The following is a 17,389-nucleotide window of genomic DNA, read 5'->3' as shown; positions in this document are numbered from 1 at the left end:
AATCATGTGGTTGTTTCAAACAACAAAAATGTTCATAGTTGTGGGCCCCTCAGACAAAGTCTTTTCAACTGAACATTTGAGGAAAATTATTTTATTGGATGTTAGCACTGCAAACTGGCATCAATGAAGACGTAAAACATGTAACAAAAAAAACCCATTTGGGCATTTCATATGATTGTAAGTTTTATTTCCGTTATGTTGAAGAGAGAAAAATCCCTTTTCAGTAGAACTGTTGCTTGTAAAACTGAACAAGACATAATACTCAGGCTGGTCACCACATGTCAGGAATGTTCATAATCATGATCTCAGGACAGGGAAAGAGGTTTAAGAGCCCCTGCTTTCTGGCCTTCATCACTTCCGATCAGCCAGTCTCTGCAGGAGGGCAATGACTGTGTCTTGTTTGGAGGAGAGTAGCTCCAGGGCTGTGGCTATCCTGCCGAGGGACTCTGCCATCCGCACCTCCCTCCTCTCACGCCTCTTTTCTCTGGCTTCGACCCGGCGGCGAGCCACTCGATCCAGGTAGGCCTGCTCCTCCTGTCTCTTCAGAATCTCCTGGAACAACGTAGTGCTGCTCTTCTCCTCATTTCCTGTCTGGTTTTGTCCATCTGTTCCTGTTGTGGTTGTTGCTGATAATGAAGTGGAAATAGAAGATGCGAGACAGGAGGACGTCGGGGGTAAAGAGGAGGAGAGGCCAAGGAGATTCTGGGTGTTACTAAGGCGAAAGGGTACGACACCCGATGAGAAGGACGGAGCTTTACGGCTTACGAAGCGGGATGTGTTAAGGTCTGTGTTACAGGTTGGCCCAAGAGAAGGGGAAGTTGATGCTGTTTCTGTAAAACAAGGTGAGGAGATAAAAGATGGAGATGGCACAATGGTGGCTGGATGAATACTGGTTGTAACAATGTCACTGTTCAGGACAATCAGGGGCTTGATCTCTGGAGCATTTGTTGGGCTAACGGTTGCTGTAGTCATTGAGGTTATGGCAGCAGTGCTACTGATGATCTGACCGCTGGTAGCAACCTGACCCATTGATTCCACACCAGCAGTCATGGCAAAGTCACCATTGGGGTGCGTGATGGTGGTGGGCTGTGGGACCTGTGGTTTTGCAGCGATCTTTGCCAAGGGACCAGGCAGCGCAGAGATGGAGCTGCCACCTTTGGTTCTTTTATTGTTGGTGATCTGAGTTCCAACAGTGTCACAAAGTGTGGCATCCATCAACTAGAGGGAGAAAAGACAGACACAAAGAGGTGGAAAAAGAGCATAAAGAATTAAGTTATCTGTGTCTAAGAATGTTTCTGACTGTAAACAGCTTTGTAATCTATGTTTTACAAATAAGTTCCTTCATTTACAACTATAAATGACTGTCTTGTCTTCAGTCTTTCCCCACTTGTAAAACCATTTCTGTAGTTTGTCCTCAGAGTTATAGAGGCTAATAATCCTTACTAATTACCTTTCTCTTTTAGCTTATTTATACCTGGCAAATCATAAAGACATATTTACATGTTCCTATGGCTGTAAACACAGTCTGTATATATTGTGTAGACAGGCAGAGTTGGCAAGAACATCCAAGGGACACCATTCTTCAAAAAGATATTCCCTCATTTGGTGTTTTGATGATGGTGGTGGAGAGTGCTGTCTAACATGTCAGTCCAAAATCTCCCATAGGTGTTCAATTGGGTTGAGATCTGGTGACTGTGAAGGCCATAGCATATGATTCAAACCTTTCAGTGACCCCTTGTGCCCTGTGAATTGGGCCATTGTCATCCTGGAAGAGACCACTCCCATCAGGATAGAAATGTTTCATTATCAGATGAAGGTGATCACTCAGACCAACTTTGTATTGATTTGCAGTGACCCTTGATTTGCAGGGGACAAGTGGACCCAAACCATGCCAGCAAAATGCCCCCCACAAGCATAACAGAGCCACCAGATCCCCTCACTGTAGGGGTCAAGCATTCAGACCTGTACCAGTTTTTCCTTTGTGTGTATGTATATATATATATATATATATATATATATATATATATATGAAGTGTGTGATTCTGTTATTTTTTATTCAACCTTGGTTGGAGATTTTCTCTACATTGTATTTGAATAGAGAGCAGGAAGGAAGCATTCATCCTGTCCCCGTGTTTCTCTTCCTACCATTACACTCACATCAAAGAACTCCCAGGTCGTTTTAGCATGTCCCGTCTCTCGGCTGCGGTCTTTCACCCTCTTGTACGTAACAATGAGGTTGTTCCACTTGCGGCGGATCTTTTCAACGGGAAGTACATGCCCCTTTGAGGCCATCTCCTCCTGGACACTCTGGAAGAGCTGCGACCGTTCTCGAGTCTCATACAGGCCCCAGCGGCGCCCGACAGCCTCTATCAGACACAGAACAGCTTTGGAAGAGAAATCAGAACCAGAGGGGAGCGTCTTCTCTGAAGGAGCAGGTGGCATCACTGAAGCTGGGAAAGGACACAGATGACTTAGGTTGAAAAGATATATATCTGAAGATTTTCTGTAGGGTTGCTTGAGGTTCCAAACGTTTTCAATACCACATAGTTGAATTTGTTTTAGTCAAGTGTAATAAACTGCAAAATCTTTCTGAAGTCTGTCAGCGCTAATACGTTTATCTACACAACAAAAGTTATATGTGAGAGAATCGCTTTTTACAATCTAATGATTATTCTAATTATTATGAGGAAAATGCTTCTGTGAGCTCATATTAATAAAAATCACATTATTAATTACCTGGAGCTATCTTCAGGTAGGTTTTTCCATCCCCTGATGTGGTGAAGAACCGGTCTGTGCTCACAGGATCTGATGATGATGAGACAGATAAAAGACACATTTCCTGCATGATAGATCAACAGATTCATCATGGTAACTGTTGTTATAGTCAGAATTTTTAAATAATATCAGTGTGGAAATGAATGCATTTTATTTTAATTTGCACTTGAAAGAAAAAAAAAAAGATGACAGCACTCACACAGCAGTACAGGAGTAGCTGTGGTGGCTGCTTGCAGCTCTGTGTCACCCAGTACCTCTGCAGTCTGATCCACTCCTCCTCCTCCTCCTCCTCCTCCTCTGCATGCGGTATCACCGCAGGGCGCAGGCGACTCCTGACTGCCCAAAACCAGCGCAGATGTATTTTCATCGACCGCTTCAGTTTTCACGTGCATTGCTGCGACGTCGCAGCTGCCTCCTTGTCGATCTTCCTCCATGGCTGACACAGAAACAAAAACATAAGCCAAATGGAGGAAAGACAGAGAGAGAGCGCCTGATTTGGCTGCGCAGGCGTTGAATTGGGGGAAAGTTTGGAGATCGCGGATCTCAATCGGTGATGCCGAGTTCAGTCCCGGTACTCACTGCTACAGTCATCATCCCCACACGTCAGGTTACTTCATGTGCGTGATGGACACACGCCACCCCCTGTATGTTTTTCATGAGGGGCAGAGAAATGGCTGCGGTGTCCACCTCAGCCGACGGATGCGCAGGGCGGCTGCGCAGCTCTCAGCACAGATTTGCTGCGGGCGACTGTAGCAGTGACGTCAGCAGACAGCACATAGAGTACACACGTTACATTTTATACATGTTTGCTGAACATTAAAGCTTCAAAATGAGACAATCATCAGGATCCATCTTCATGCAGCTTCTCTCAAATGAGTTAAAGAATCTGTTTGAAGGCCTTTGGACCACATTTAATGTGAAAAAACATTCACAGCATTGTTTTTTTCTCATCTCATAACTGAAAGTATGGCTGTGTTTATAGCTGATATAAACAAAACATCAGAAAACATTGATATATTAGATTTAGTTGTGGTCCAGTGTTAGTCGCTGTATTAAAAGACCATTCTGCTTTTGGAAATGATAGCAGATGCTAATCTTGTGTTTTTTCATCTACATCTGAATGTTCATCAATATAAGCCAAGGCTCTGCTATTAAAGCTCTGAACAAAAAAATATTTTATTTAATTAGACACCCATAGGCAACAGACCAGTGACGTCACAAGTACATCATACTTTAAATTCTGTAAACATGGAAATCCCGTTTGACATTTTGCATGATGTAAATGCTTTAGTCATACCCTGTATAGTCTTCCTTTTCTAATACATAGTCTGTTTCTCTTTACACATATTCTTTTTCCTGATACCTACACACATTCATAATACATATAATCTGAAACTCACAAGGTGGTGCATCATATAAATAAATCAATAAAACATCCTGGGAACATACAGTACATATTTAAATGAATTTAAGTTGTCCTTACTGCAAAGCACTTTTTTTTTTTTTTTTACAAAATTTACAAATATTAATCTTATTTTTAATTTAAAATGCAATGCCTCTGTCGTACAAGGGACTGAAGGAAAACACTGAAATATTAAACCTGTGGTTATTTTTGTTTGTTAGATACTTGTTACATCATTAAAGAAAAACTATCATTAGTGCATAGACAAACTAAACAACGGACATTACCTTTTCAAATACATTCTAGCACTTTTTTACATTATATTGAAATGTGTTCCATGTGATCAAACTGAAATGTACACTGCTGATGACACATGACAGTAACATTGGATATACTGTATATAAACTGTACTTCAAACTACAGTATTTGTAAAAGTAACTTAAAGGAGAAACTCCACTGGTTTTGCATTTGTTTACAAGTCTTGGGGAGTACCACTGCATATTTGAAAAAAGTTTTATGAAGCCTTTTTGTGGCTCCAGAAGGAGCAGTGCAAAGTGAGAAAGATATTGTTGCCTAAAGATTATAAATTTTAAAATGTAAAAAAAGTCTTGGGTTGTAGAGTAAGAAAGAAATGAGGTCACACTTTCATAGAGTACATCCTCTATATCTTAATACTAATTTTTCTAAATAAATTTTGCATGTCAAAAAGTACGCAAGTTAAACTGGATGAAAACTAAAAACAACTAAAGACCGATTTTTGCTTTAGGCAGCACCACAGCACTGAGACTGTGCTTATTAGGGTAACAAATGATCCATTAAGCATTGCTGACAAAGGTGAATGCTCCATCCTCATATTGTTGGATTTGTCTGCAGCCTTTAACACAGTTGACCACAGTATACTGACTGAAAGACTCTAGCAATGGGAGTATGGCATATCTGGGACAGCCTTGAAGTGGTTTATCTCCTACTCATCCAACATAAGCTGTTTTGTTCCAACTGGTGAAAATATTACACCTTCTACCTCTGTAAATTTTAGAGTCCGTCCTTGGACCAGTGTTGTTCTAATTGTATATGCTCCCACTTGGTTACATTATTCGCAGGCATGATATCCCATTCCACTTTTATGCAGATGACACACAGATGTATATACCGGTGAAGCCTGAGAATCCCACTAGCATTTCCACTTTAAGAAACTGTTGAGCAGATATAGAACATTGGATGTCTGCAAACTTTCTGCATCTGAATTCTGACAAAACAGAAATTCATTGGCTCTGACCATCACTTTGTCCATTCTGTAAATATCTTAAGCCCTCTGCAGAAACCTCGGTGTGATATTCAACTCTAGCCTCGTACAAAATTGTACAAAATGCAGCGGCCAGACCTCTAAGACAGACCAAGAAAAGAGAACATATTACTCTTCTTTTAATGTCCTTACACTGGCTGCCAGTTGGTTTTAGAACTTATTTTAAGATCCTATTCATTAATTTTAAAGCACATCATGGCCTGTCCCCAGATTACATCTCTTAGCTACTCTCCACTTATCAACTTGCATGCAGTTTGAGGTCCTCAGGCAGGAACCTCCTAGCTGTGCCTAATGCAAGGGTGAGGACTAAAGGACACAGCGCTTTTTCTGTCAGGGATCCATTATTATGGAATGACCTGCCAGAGAATCTCAGACTTGCAAATTCAGTGTCTTCTTTTAAGTCATTTCTAAAAACTCACTTTTACTGTAAGGTTTTCTTATAATTTATATAAATTTATTTATATTGTATAATGATATACACTGTATGTGGGAATGTGTGTGTCTGGCATTGTATTCTATCCTTTGTTCTTTTGATGTCTGTCTTGTAAAGCCCTTTGTAATGACTTGTTTTGGAAAGTGCTATATAAAAAACTTAATTGTTATGATGTCTCCATATTCAACTATAAGTCCCTTTCCTTGTATTGATTAGCAATTCTTGCTTTTGAGTTATTTATAACTAGATACAAAGGGTATGTTCGAAACAAATGATCATATGGCTACTTCCTACTCCTACTGTTTACATTTAGAACAATTTCCCAATATCAGTATGGTGAGTCATATAACTGAAGACTGTTTATCAGGTTGCGTTTTCATGGATGTTGAATGCATTCTTAAATTCCACGTCAAATAGCTCCTTCAGTCTGACTCCCATGGCGAGGAATTCAGCATTACCCTGCAAGAGAACATAATAGTCCTTGTCACTAAAATATTTTGTAAAAATGAATTTATTTCTCTATCTGTTGATGCACACCTCTCGGGAAAGAAAGTAAAAATTATGAACACTCTTGACCCCGCCTGTCATCCAGAGACACTGCTTCTTACTTTGTTATATGAGGCACAGTTGGTGAAAATGAGCTGGACGTCAGACACAAATTCTCCAACAGTCTGGTAGTGGTTCTTCTGGAGTTTGTCTGCTACATTGCCCAGCCACATTGGAGTCTTGATCACAGTGGTGTAGTCTCTCAACTGTGGGTGTCAAGCAGAAATGAATGAAATGATCAACACTCTACAAGCCAAAATATATTTTGAAAATTAGATTTATGGTGTGCACCAATTTCAGGCTACTATAAACAAATAGCTGTTGATTGTGTGACTCTGTCTCATCCATAGGGACGTATAAGAAAAACACTTACATAGAGGCTTGGGTTTGTAGCAAATACTTGTCTCTCATCAGCGCTGTGCAGACAGAGGAGGATATACTGGCATTCCTGTAGATGTACGCAGTGTGAACGTTAAAGACAGACAGACATTACTGTAAGATTGACAGACCTAATGACAAAGAGACAAACAGAGAGAGTCAAAGAGTCGGACACTGTGCTCACCAGCATGTGTCGGGATATTTGGTGGGACATGGCTGCTGTCCTTTCCAACTCATCGGCGTAACGCCACTGTTGAGTCATTCTGAATACACAGAATGTACACATCCATGGTCTATCGTCCCTGCTCACACATACACACACACACACACACACGCAGTCAGTCAGTTGTCAATTTAACTAGTGTTATATGAGTATAAAGCTTGTAATTTATTAACTCCCAACATCGCGAATACATTAGTAACATTATTTAATTGAAATGGTGCACATGTTAGCAAACTGTTGCTTATTTAGTAATCCAGCAGACATGGAGCCACATTGTCATTCATTTGAAATCATGTTTCTGGTGAATTTAGAAGTAATATTCACTTTCCTTTTAGCTCTGAGGGAAATATCTGTCTCTTCAGCTGCTAAACACTCCCCTATTTTCACCAGCTAGTCGCTAACTTTGTGGTTTGGTGATGGGTAGGTAGCGTGCAGTGGTAAGAGAGGATGATGACAGTGGTGAGAGTGAACCAAAACAGTAAAGTTGTAGGCCATGAAGCCAAAACAATGAACTAAAAGACACTACATTGCTCCGCAGAGCTGAGGGAAACTGCAGAATCGGGTGTTATTTTTTCCCGCGGGTTCATTGATACATTGTTTATATAAATATTTATTAGTGCAGCTTTAAATTACTATTTCACCAAAGAAAAGTATTTTAGGTCACATTCATTACAATGTCTACTGTTTGAAAAGATCAATGTGATATTTCAGTTTTTCCTTTTTAATTCATTTGCAAAAATTTCTAAAATTTTGTTTTCACTTTGTCATTATGGGGTATTAAGTGTAGATTGATGTGGGAACAAATTTATTTAAATGATTTTAGCATAAGGCATAACAAAATGTGAAAAAAAGTAAAGGGGTCTTAATACTTTCTGAATGCACTGTATATTGTGATTCACAGTGGTTTAAAATGATACAAAATCTCTTTCAGCCACAATAAAGTAGTTAAAGCTAAAGACACATGACAATCAACAATCAACTAGAAACAAAAAAGAAGAAACAAAGTAACAATGAAATTAGAATTATATGCCTTGGTTGGCTCTTATTGTGATCAAAGCTCACCCTAAAACGGTGTCTTCCACATGAGGCAGGTGACATTTCTGGTGGAAGGAGCGAGGGCAGTGATCACACACCACCAGCTTTTCTTCTTCTTCACTTTTACAGATAAAACACTCATCATCGTTTTTCTCATTCTCCTGCCAAGACATACATGAGAGCAGCTCTATTTACAACATAGTGCTAGGCCATTGAGAGAAATAGTTTCTTTGTTTATAAAAATCTAAACTCTTTTTACACTCCAGAAGGGGCAGACTTGTAAGTAGCTCACTGCACTGGCCATCTCATTGTTCATGCAGAATAAATATGAATGTAATGTGAGGAAATTCTGTTTCAGAGTCTGAAACAGATCAACAAACTTACCAGTTCATCATGATCTGGACTGCACAGTTTGCAAGTACACAGCAGCGAGTGGATTTTCAAGATTTCTGCCTGAAATAGAAACATTAACAGTGTCTTCCTCTTTGTTTCATAATTTATGTCTTTTTGGCTTAAAAAAGCTTGTGGCTCTGTTTTTAGATGATTATTCCTATAGTTGACCCAACCTGTCTATATATTTTCTTTTGCTCTCTGTCTTCAACTCTTTACATTTTTTCTGTAAGTTAAATAACCACAGATGATTTTGTTTCTTTTTAACCTATTCTGTTTAGGCTGATTTGAGTCCAGGATGGTCTGGATTGAAGTCCACTGTCATAAGCCAAGCTGAAGATTTGTCCACTCTATTGTCTTTCAACTTCATCTTGTAACTTCTGGAGGCCATGTTGGGATGCAGCTTACAGTTCATATGGTGGAAGTTTGATGAAATGTTATCTTGAAAGTGTGGTTTTATGACAACAGCAACCGCTTTAGAAAAAAATCAGATTTCAGTGCATTTAGTCCTATGACCTGATTGGTATGATTAAATGACAAACTTCAAAGTGTAATTATTCCCTCCTTCTCTATGCTAATGCTATAAACTCCACATCTGTGGACTTTAATGACCAACACACACACACACACACACACAGACACACACACACACAATGTGACACCACCCTGACCGTAGTTACCTCTATGAGGACACTGAGTGGTTTGCCTTCCCACAGGATGTCTTTCCTCCAGGAGGTGTCTGTCTGTGTTGATGCCTCCTTCACAAACTCCTCTGGGCTCATCCAGCTCGTCTCGATACGGATACTCTTCCCACAACGCCCTAGAGATTAAAGCAAGTTTAGAGGAGATGCATTTCTTTGTTTTGCAGGATAGTTCATATGTTTTTACACTGACTATTCACCAGAGTTGCAAGTCTCTAATAGAAAAACAAAATGCACATTAACCTCTTCCACTCCCTGAGGATGCCAGCGTCCGTGGGTGACATTATTGTCTTTGAGAGGCTGTAGGTGGCTCAGCTTTAAAGCTACAGTGAAGATACTTGTATCATATAAAATTAGGTGACCTCAGTATGTCATGCTAGCTTGTCAGGAAGAGGGCTAAATAACGCTCCAAAGTTATGCTAAAGTTAGGCTTCTGGCAAAGCAAAAGCTGGCATGGCCATTTTCAAAGGGTTCCCTTGACCTCTCACTTAAATATATCTGAATGAAAATGTGTTCTACCATTACCCACAAGTCTTTCCTTCACAGACATGCCCACTTTATGCTAATCCCATGCAGTTTTGGGCTAAAATCATGCTGTTTTTGTATGCAGTATAAATGTATTTTCACCTATTCTAAAAATGGTGTATTTGAATATTTCTGCATACTGGGGTCCCTAAACAGTCTTGGAATTGCATAAATTGGGTATGACTGGAAAGTTGAGACTCTTGAGGATTCAAGAAGCCCAACTGTATTCATATGTGATGATGTTAGTTCCCATAGTAGCCATTTTATTGTAGTGAGACCAATTTTTGAAATTTGACTTCACTGTATACAATGACCTATTGTGAATTCTAGGATAATCTCAGCCTCATGAAACTTTACAACCACAATCTAGAGTCCCAGGGCATTCAGCAGATATATGGCTTTCCTAGGTATATTGAGAATAAGGGGATTTCTGAGCAATTTCCAGAACAGAGACCTTACAGAAACTCTTACAGAAACCCCAAAATGTCAAAAGATTTTGATACCAAATCACAGCATGAATTTTTCTATGGTGTTCCTCAAGGTCTTGGTGTTTTAATGTGTTATTTTGGAGGGAGTTTTGACCATTTTTTAGCAATTCTTTACTGGTCAAAAATGGTAAAAATTTGCACCAAATCTTTGTAACAAATGGTATCAACCCAAAAACTGCTGCAACAGTTTATGAAACATAATTGAGCATGGGAATGGTCATAATATACTTCCATCATAATGTTCTAAGCCCCTATACACTCTAAACTTCCAAAATTTGAATAGGCACTTAACAAAAACACAATGTTCATTACAGATTTATTACTTGAAAAATTTGACACACAGTGCTGAACTGCACCTCAAATTAATCTTCAGGCTCCCAGCTTTTAGATGATGTATACCACTTCTATGTGGCATATACAATTGAACTGCTATCTCTCGCTAAACATCCCTTGTACATGGTAGGGGGTTGGGAGTAGAAGAGATTGAACAGGATTTACAGTAGAGATATCTCTATTCAGCTTCACTGTGTATAGTACCATATAGTTACCTGATGCAAATCGTTTTTTGTGTAACGTCCCAGCTATAGTGCCGCATGTCACTTTGAACACCGTCTCACCACTGTTATGACTGGATTCTGGCTGCTCTTCTTCTTCATCTGTAATTGACACATGTAGAGAATTTGATTAACAAAGTCTATTCATATTAGCATGGTCGTATTTCAAACCTGAATATCACTGTGTATAAAACAGCACCTGTGACATCTGGGGAACTTTCTCTCTCACTTGATGACTCCTGGTCTTCCTGGTCTTCATCCTCTTCCTCATCAGACACTACAAAAAGGAGGAGGTGAAAAGCCATCTTATTTTTGTTTCACATATCAATAATTTCTCCCACATTAGCACTTAAGAAGCTCACTTCAGCTACCATTAGATTTTAATGTTTTAATATTTTATGTGTGGTATCAGATACTTGTGGGAATGTAGCACTCACTCATAAGCTATAAAAAATACCCTATGTATTAACGTGCAGTCGTAAGAAATGTTTAAGACCACTGCTGGTATTGCCAGTCTTGCCCAAAATCAGTATTTTGCACGAAAACAACAAACCTGGGATAGAAGTTTCAGATGGGAACAGTGATTTCTTGGCCTAGCAGGAAGAAAAATGAGGATACGACTCAGACAAGAATCAGCAGTCAGAATTTGTTTCTATATTTTTGCCACATTCCTTTCTTACCTTTTTACTCCCTCCTTTGTAGCGCACTGATTTCAGGTGCCCTTCCTGTAGTCAATTCCAAAAAAACAGAAAATAAAATGATTTCCACAGCAAACGATGTGAAGTTAAATATTAAAGGAAATCAAACTGTGTCACACAGTCTTTTTTCATGTATAATCCAAAAATCTCATGCACAAACCTGAATAAGTTTTATTAGGGGGGTGTCCATACATTTGATGCTCAACTTCCAGTCCTTGCAGTTCTTCTTCCCTGCAAGTCTCTCAAATTCATTGGGAGTGATCCACTGTTTCTCGACCAGAATGCACTTCTCCCCTGAAACATTCACAAGATCGGGAATTCAAATAACTTTTTTCACACACAGGAAGATACAGAAAAAGATAAAGATAAAAGTACTTATTTTATAATCAGTCACTTCAGACATTCAGTTTTGCTTTGCTGTTCTGACCTTTAGCCAGTCTGTCTTTGTTCAGCATCCCCTTCTGAACTCCACAGGTCACAGGCAGCTGAGACTTATAGATGGCCCAGGTCCAAATTTCGCTCTTCTCTCCCTTCTTCAGCGGAGAAGCTGGAAAAAAGGCATTTTGACTCCTTTGTTCCAAATAAGAAACTCTTCTTCTGCCCTATGCAGAGACAAATTTCCGATTCAAACATTCTGCTCATTTATCGTCCTGTGTTTGCCACAAGGCGCAACCACTGAATCTGTTGCATCTTTTAGACTGTATAACAAACTCAACTGCGACAGCAATTTTTATGTTATATACAGTCATGGTTACATAAGTAAAGCATAGTGACATTGGTGAGAGATGACTTACAGAAGCATATTTTCTTGGACTTTTTCTTTTGACCTGTAGTCAGCTGAGAAGATGGGCCGGGCTGCTCCTCCTCCGAATTGCACACACTCCTATTTCTTTTCCTCTTCTTTTTCACTGAGCTTGCTTGCTTCTCTTCTCCCTCCTTATCTTCTGAAGGCTCCTTCCTTTTCCTTTTGTCTGTCTCTTCCTTTTCCACATTCTCAGGCAGTTGTGTGTCAAAATGGAAGGATCCTGCAATGGAATTAAAGTCCAAGGATATAGTTGATATCAAGTAGAGAAAAGAGACAAATGGCTGTTTTTAGAGGTTGCCGTCAATGAAAGAATAATGAGAGGACAACTCTTATTTTAAGGCAACATAAACATAGCAAGCACATTAACAAACATTATCATAGTCATACCATCCATGAGGCTCTTGCGTAGCAGTCGCAGGGTGGGGTACTGGTTCATGATGGTCTCCTTGAAGACACACCTCCAGAAAACTTGGATGTGCTGTGATCGCTCTTTTTCCAACCAGTCCAGAATTCCATAAAGGCCTTTCTTCATGTTGTCTTTGCTCTTCATACGACTCACTTTCTGCATGCGTGCAAGTATAGGAATATTAGTGTAATGTACAGTATAATTTAATATTTATGATGCTAAGTGCAAATTGTTAGTTATGTATAAGGAAAGGTGGTCTATTGATATTTAGTGCAAACCTAAATTACGAACATGTTTCATGAAAAACAACCAGTGTTGATTAGAGTCTTATGTGAAGCAGAATTTAACCAAAAGTCAAAGATCAAGTTACATTCAGGTATATTACCATTAGCTACAGAAACAGGAAGGTTTAATAGTCTCCCTGAAGAGAGAAGACTTATTGATTTCGGTGAGATTGAAGATGAAGTCCACTTTATGTTTTACTGTGTAAAAATGTCCTTCATGTCTGAAGAGTTCTTCTTGATGGATGATTATTACAGAGGAAAAAAGTGTGCTATGTTTAGCAAGGGGACTTTTTTGTGGCAGATTTTATTTGTAGAACCTGCTACAGGAGACAAAGTTTTTTGTTTGCAATGTAGCAATATGTAAGAAGTTATGTTCATGTCTGACAAATGTTTCATCTTTGCAATATGGCAGGCCACTTATATGTGCATAACACAATAAATAATAGTGGTGCTACGGATCGCAGTCGATCCATGATCCGTACAGATCGCCCCCCACAGTTCGGCACGCATATAAACTGCGAATTAATTGCAACATTTAATATGTCTCGTTTAAGACAAAGTAAGTTTAAGATTTTATTTAAACATTGGACATCTTGAATGTTGTCTTTATTTAAGACCATGGGCAAAAGTTCCATGCTGTATGTGTTTTAGAATATATGGAAAACAAAGTTTTATTCCCCCCCCCCCCTTTTTTTTTTTTGCTGATCCGAAAAATGATGCCAAAATGATCCATGACTCAAATCCATGATATGATCCGAACCGTGAGTTTTGTGATCCGTTGCACCCCTAATAAATAACATAACTAACTATAGAGAAAAGTACAAATGGATGATAAACTAAACCGTATATCATGATTAATTGTCATGATCAACTAAATAATGGCACATGCATTGATTTAAATTTAAAAAAAATATACACCAGTGTATATTTCATTTCTCGTGCAGGCTCACTTAAGACTTTTACAGACATGGCCGAAATTATTGGTACCTTTGCATTTTATTAAAATAATGCACCATTCGCCCTGAACAGTGTTGAAATTAAAATATATCTTATTATTAACGCATGTCTATGTTTGGTTTGCAGTGGAACAAAACAAAAAAGTTGTGAAAATAATTGAATTCATGCTTTATTCTACAAGGACATTCTAAAATAGCCCAGACAAAATTATGGGTAGAATTATTGGTATACTTCCTTTAGAAGTTGTAAGAAATAATTGATTTGTAGTGATATTTTAAGCACTATTGTGTTTTAATTAGTATCACAGGTGTTCAATCTTATGATCATTCATGCAGCCAGTTTAAAAGGAGAAAATTACTCACTCTGCTGTTTTGTGCCACTGTGTGCATCACACTGAACATGAAAACCAGAAGGAAAACTAGAGAGCGGTATGAACACATTAGAAAAAAGGTAATCGCCGAGCATGGTCAATGTAAAGGTTACAAGACCATCTCCACAGAGCTTGATGTTCCTGTGACCACTGTTGCCAATATTATTAAGAAGTTTAAGGGAGAAGGACTGTGTCCTGCTCTGGACAGATGAAACAAAATTAGAGCTTTTTGGTAAATCACACCAACCCTATGTTTATAGAAGAAAATATGAAGCCTTCAAAGAAAATAACATGTGGAAGGGTACCAATATTTTCGGCCACATCTGTATGTCTTGATTAATACCGTATAACCACGTAGACTTGTGGACTGGATTATGGTGTGACTGATTGGTTGAACTTCTGGCTTTACGTCACTTATTGTTGCAGCTATTCTCAATTTAATTATATAAAAGTTAGACAGTTTTTAAACAAAACATTTGATATGAGAAAACCTGGATCGGTGAGAGATTCATAACATTGGTAATCTGATAAATTTGGTTGATTGTTCAGCTCTATAGAGTATATGTTAGAGAGAAGTGAATCAATATTAAGTACAGTTTGCAGTTGATACTAAATTTACAGAGAATATAATTATAAGGAAATTATCAATCATATTTTCAAATGTTCAATATTACGTAATGATTTTGTAGGCTACAGTTTCCCAGGCTGAGACTGGGGCAAACACTGTGTGTGTACAAAGTTCATGTTGCCATCTACTGTGGTGAGTAATTAATATTTATTTTGGAGTGAGCTACTCCTTTATATAACAGGCTGGCGGTGTTTGTAGCTTGTTGGTGCTCTGTATTATTGTGTTTTCAGTGTACATAAAAAATGCATTTGGACACTTTTCTGAGATAAATGGTGCACATAAAAAGAAGACAGATGATATGTAATTCATAGGATACTGGCAAGGCTAGATCATCAATTGTTGAAATGAATAATATCCACGTAATTGAATAATAATCCTTCTTCCTCATTAAAAATTCCAGATTCTATAAATATGCAAATATTTTTCATTTCAAAAGTTTAACTGCTGGACAAACAAAGTCCATTCTCAGTGTTTGTACACTGGGGGCTTCAAGTTTCCACATCACACTTGTGTAAGTTGAATATTGGACCAGCATTGGCTCCAAACTATTTGTGATGTCACAAATCATGCTCATAGGCCCACACCCTTAAAACTGGATTTTCAATGAGCACAAAGAAACTTTTGCACTTTCAACAGATGAATGTGAAAACAGCCCTCTAGTGTCAAACTTTGCACAGACATCATTCTGCACAGTGAAGCTCAAACATCACACTGAAGGAGCAAGAAGAAAAACATCTTTTTGAGTGCAGGGGGACTTTAAATGATTAATCGATTATCAAAAAAGTTGCAGGTTCATTTTCTGTCAATTGACTAATTGATGCAGCTCCAACACAAACTAATTTCTAATTCATTAGTAATTCATTATTAGGTTAATTAAATGAACTACTAAATAGGGCTAAACCGGTATGAAAGTAACACAGGATTTAAGTAACAAAGCGATAATCTCAGAGCCCATACAAGTTTGATATGCTTAACTGCATCAGCACATACAGCGCACAACACTTACCAGAGCCTTGAAAAATCATGTGGATATGTCACACTTTCACTGAGTTTTACGTGAAAAGCTGTTTTCGACCATGGTAAGTAAATTCACTCAAGTAGTAAAATTTTTTGAATGACAAGTTGTATTGTTCATTTGACAGATTATTTAGTACTTTAACACATCCTGAAGTTTGCCATATTAGAGTTTTTCACTATAGAAGCAAGTTAGATTGAACTATCCAGACAATAGTAACAGCTGTCTCTTTCATTCCGCTGGTAATACGGTCACACTGTGTGTGTTACAAATTTTTATGTTTAATTTATGTTAGTAATACAGCAAATGAAATGTGTTAGTTTTAAACTGTTATACTGTTAAATGTTCTTTAAAAGTTATACTGTTCATACTGTTGTTGCAAAACATTTGATGAAATTGAAAATAAAGTTAATTTTTTTTTATTAAGATAAAGGACATAATATGTTTGCAATTACATACGAATAAGGATATTGACAGATATTTTTTAATAAAAACAAGAATAATATAAACAATTCAAGTTTATACCATTGTGTTACTTTTCACCCATTCGTGTTACTTTCATCCCGACTGACAGGCTGGAAAGTAACAATGTGCAACCTTCGTTCAAAGTCAAATAATACTGAAGTCATTCTACATTTGTATAAAATAGCACCTAGTATTGATAGACTACACATGTGAGTTGTTGCTCACAATGAAAATTAGTATCCGTCCGTAACATTATCATTTAAAATGAGCGTTTAAAATGAGGTGTTACTTTCATACTGGCTTCCCCTTATAAAATGCACAGAGTGGGAAAAAGAAATGAGTCAATGGGGACCCCCAACTCAATTTTTGCCCCAGGATTCCCTTGATGGTTAGTACAGCCCTGGAATACTGGGGAACAGGATATTACTGTGAATTTAAATAACATTAAACTTTCGTAGGTTTTAATTAATCAGTCCTGGAAGGAGCACTTGCCATAGACGAAATTAAATGTTCGCGTGTGCTGGATTTCCCGCTTTCGCACCAGCGCGCGCAGTTAAATTCAAACCATCCCTATGTGAGGAAGAGGAGGGGGTGTTTCAGGAACGTAATAACAAATACGTGACGTTTCCACTTCAGTAACTCACCTTGTATCTGTCTTCTGGGATAAGGTTGTAATCCCGCAGCTGGCTGAGAAAGGTGTGCGGATTCTCCATGCATGACATTTCGGTTTTGTGACAGTGGAAAAACCGCAACAGTTCATCAGACTCCAGAAAATCAAGTGGATCCATCAGCAGTAAGTCCTGCCACTCCCCCCCCACACACTGCTCTGCAAAAATAACTCTACACTCAGAGACACCTCAACTGCTCCAGATGGCCACTGGAAAACTTAAAAGTTCACGCTGTTATGTCAGAAATCAGAACATGAAACAAGCAGCAGATTTGCCGAGTAGGCGGAAGTCCCTCCATTACCCATCAAAGCTTTTCTTGTGGAACTGCCCACAAATGTGT

General features: G+C 38.5%; 2 protein-coding genes and 1 long non-coding RNA gene across 5 annotated transcripts in view; 1 reads left to right on the top strand and 2 right to left on the bottom strand.

Annotated features, from left to right (window-relative positions):
* Positions 1-9,031, top strand: part of LOC122966169 — a 10,898-nt gene extending 1,867 nt beyond the window's left edge. Inside the window, exon 2 of the long non-coding RNA XR_006398334.1 lies at positions 8,767-9,031. This is a non-coding gene — a long non-coding RNA (uncharacterized LOC122966169). The remainder of the gene's footprint in view (positions 1-8,766) is intronic.
* Positions 76-3,516, bottom strand: LOC122966165. Of its 3 annotated transcripts, XM_044330167.1 has the most exons (5): positions 3,355-3,514; positions 2,975-3,211; positions 2,737-2,805; positions 2,158-2,450; positions 76-1,218 (listed from the first exon to the last, which is right to left on the bottom strand). In XM_044330167.1, the coding sequence occupies exons 2-5, from the start codon at positions 3,207-3,209 to the stop codon at positions 352-354; spliced, it is 1,464 nt and encodes a 487-aa protein (XP_044186102.1). In that variant the 5' UTR covers positions 3,210-3,211; positions 3,355-3,514; the 3' UTR covers positions 76-351. The 3 variants fall into 3 exon arrangements, with proteins under 3 accessions (XP_044186102.1, XP_044186103.1, XP_044186104.1); XM_044330168.1 differs by having other exon boundaries at positions 2,158-2,366; positions 2,975-3,516; XM_044330169.1 differs by lacking the exon at positions 3,355-3,514 and having other exon boundaries at positions 3,030-3,189.
* On the bottom strand, positions 3,920-17,389 carry sp100.1 (SP110 nuclear antigen, tandem duplicate 1). The gene is made up of 16 exons (XM_044330161.1): positions 17,026-17,389; positions 12,644-12,818; positions 12,246-12,476; positions 11,879-11,998; positions 11,612-11,745; positions 11,434-11,478; positions 11,307-11,346; positions 10,953-11,030; positions 10,748-10,855; positions 9,166-9,305; positions 8,480-8,548; positions 8,123-8,256; positions 7,022-7,139; positions 6,833-6,907; positions 6,522-6,665; positions 3,920-6,372 (listed from the first exon to the last, which is right to left on the bottom strand). Exons 1-16 carry the CDS (start codon positions 17,167-17,169, stop codon positions 6,277-6,279), a joined length of 1,851 nt encoding a protein of 616 aa, XP_044186096.1. The 5' UTR covers positions 17,170-17,389; the 3' UTR covers positions 3,920-6,276.

Source organism: Thunnus albacares, chromosome 17 (genome assembly GCF_914725855.1).
Source record: "Thunnus albacares chromosome 17, fThuAlb1.1, whole genome shotgun sequence".
NCBI lineage: Eukaryota > Metazoa > Chordata > Actinopteri > Scombriformes > Scombridae > Thunnus > Thunnus albacares.
Note: the sequence above shows the minus strand (reverse complement) of the source record. Positions and strands in the feature narration are given on the sequence as shown.

Bases quoted from the DNA above. Each gene is read 5' to 3' on its own strand.
- sp100.1 (XM_044330161.1), bottom strand. From the start codon at position 17,169: ATGGATCCACTTGATTTTCTGGAGTCTGATGAACTGTTGCGGTTTTTC. The intron at 11,479-11,611 runs GTTTGTGCATGA...AATTGACTACAG, and splicing joins CCCTAATAAAACTTATTCAG to GAAGGGCACCTGAAATCAGT. The intron at 9,306-10,747 runs GTAACTATATGG...TTTAATCTCTAG, and splicing joins CAAAAAACGATTTGCATCAG to GGCGTTGTGGGAAGAGTATC.
- LOC122966165 (XM_044330167.1), bottom strand. From the start codon at position 3,209: ATGGAGGAAGATCGACAAGGAGGCAGCTGCGACGTCGCAGCAATGCAC. The intron at 2,806-2,974 runs GTGAGTGCTGTC...CATCATCATCAG, and splicing joins AGCTACTCCTGTACTGCTGT to ATCCTGTGAGCACAGACCGG. The intron at 2,451-2,736 runs GTAATTAATAAT...GTCCTTTCCCAG, and splicing joins CTACCTGAAGATAGCTCCAG to CTTCAGTGATGCCACCTGCT.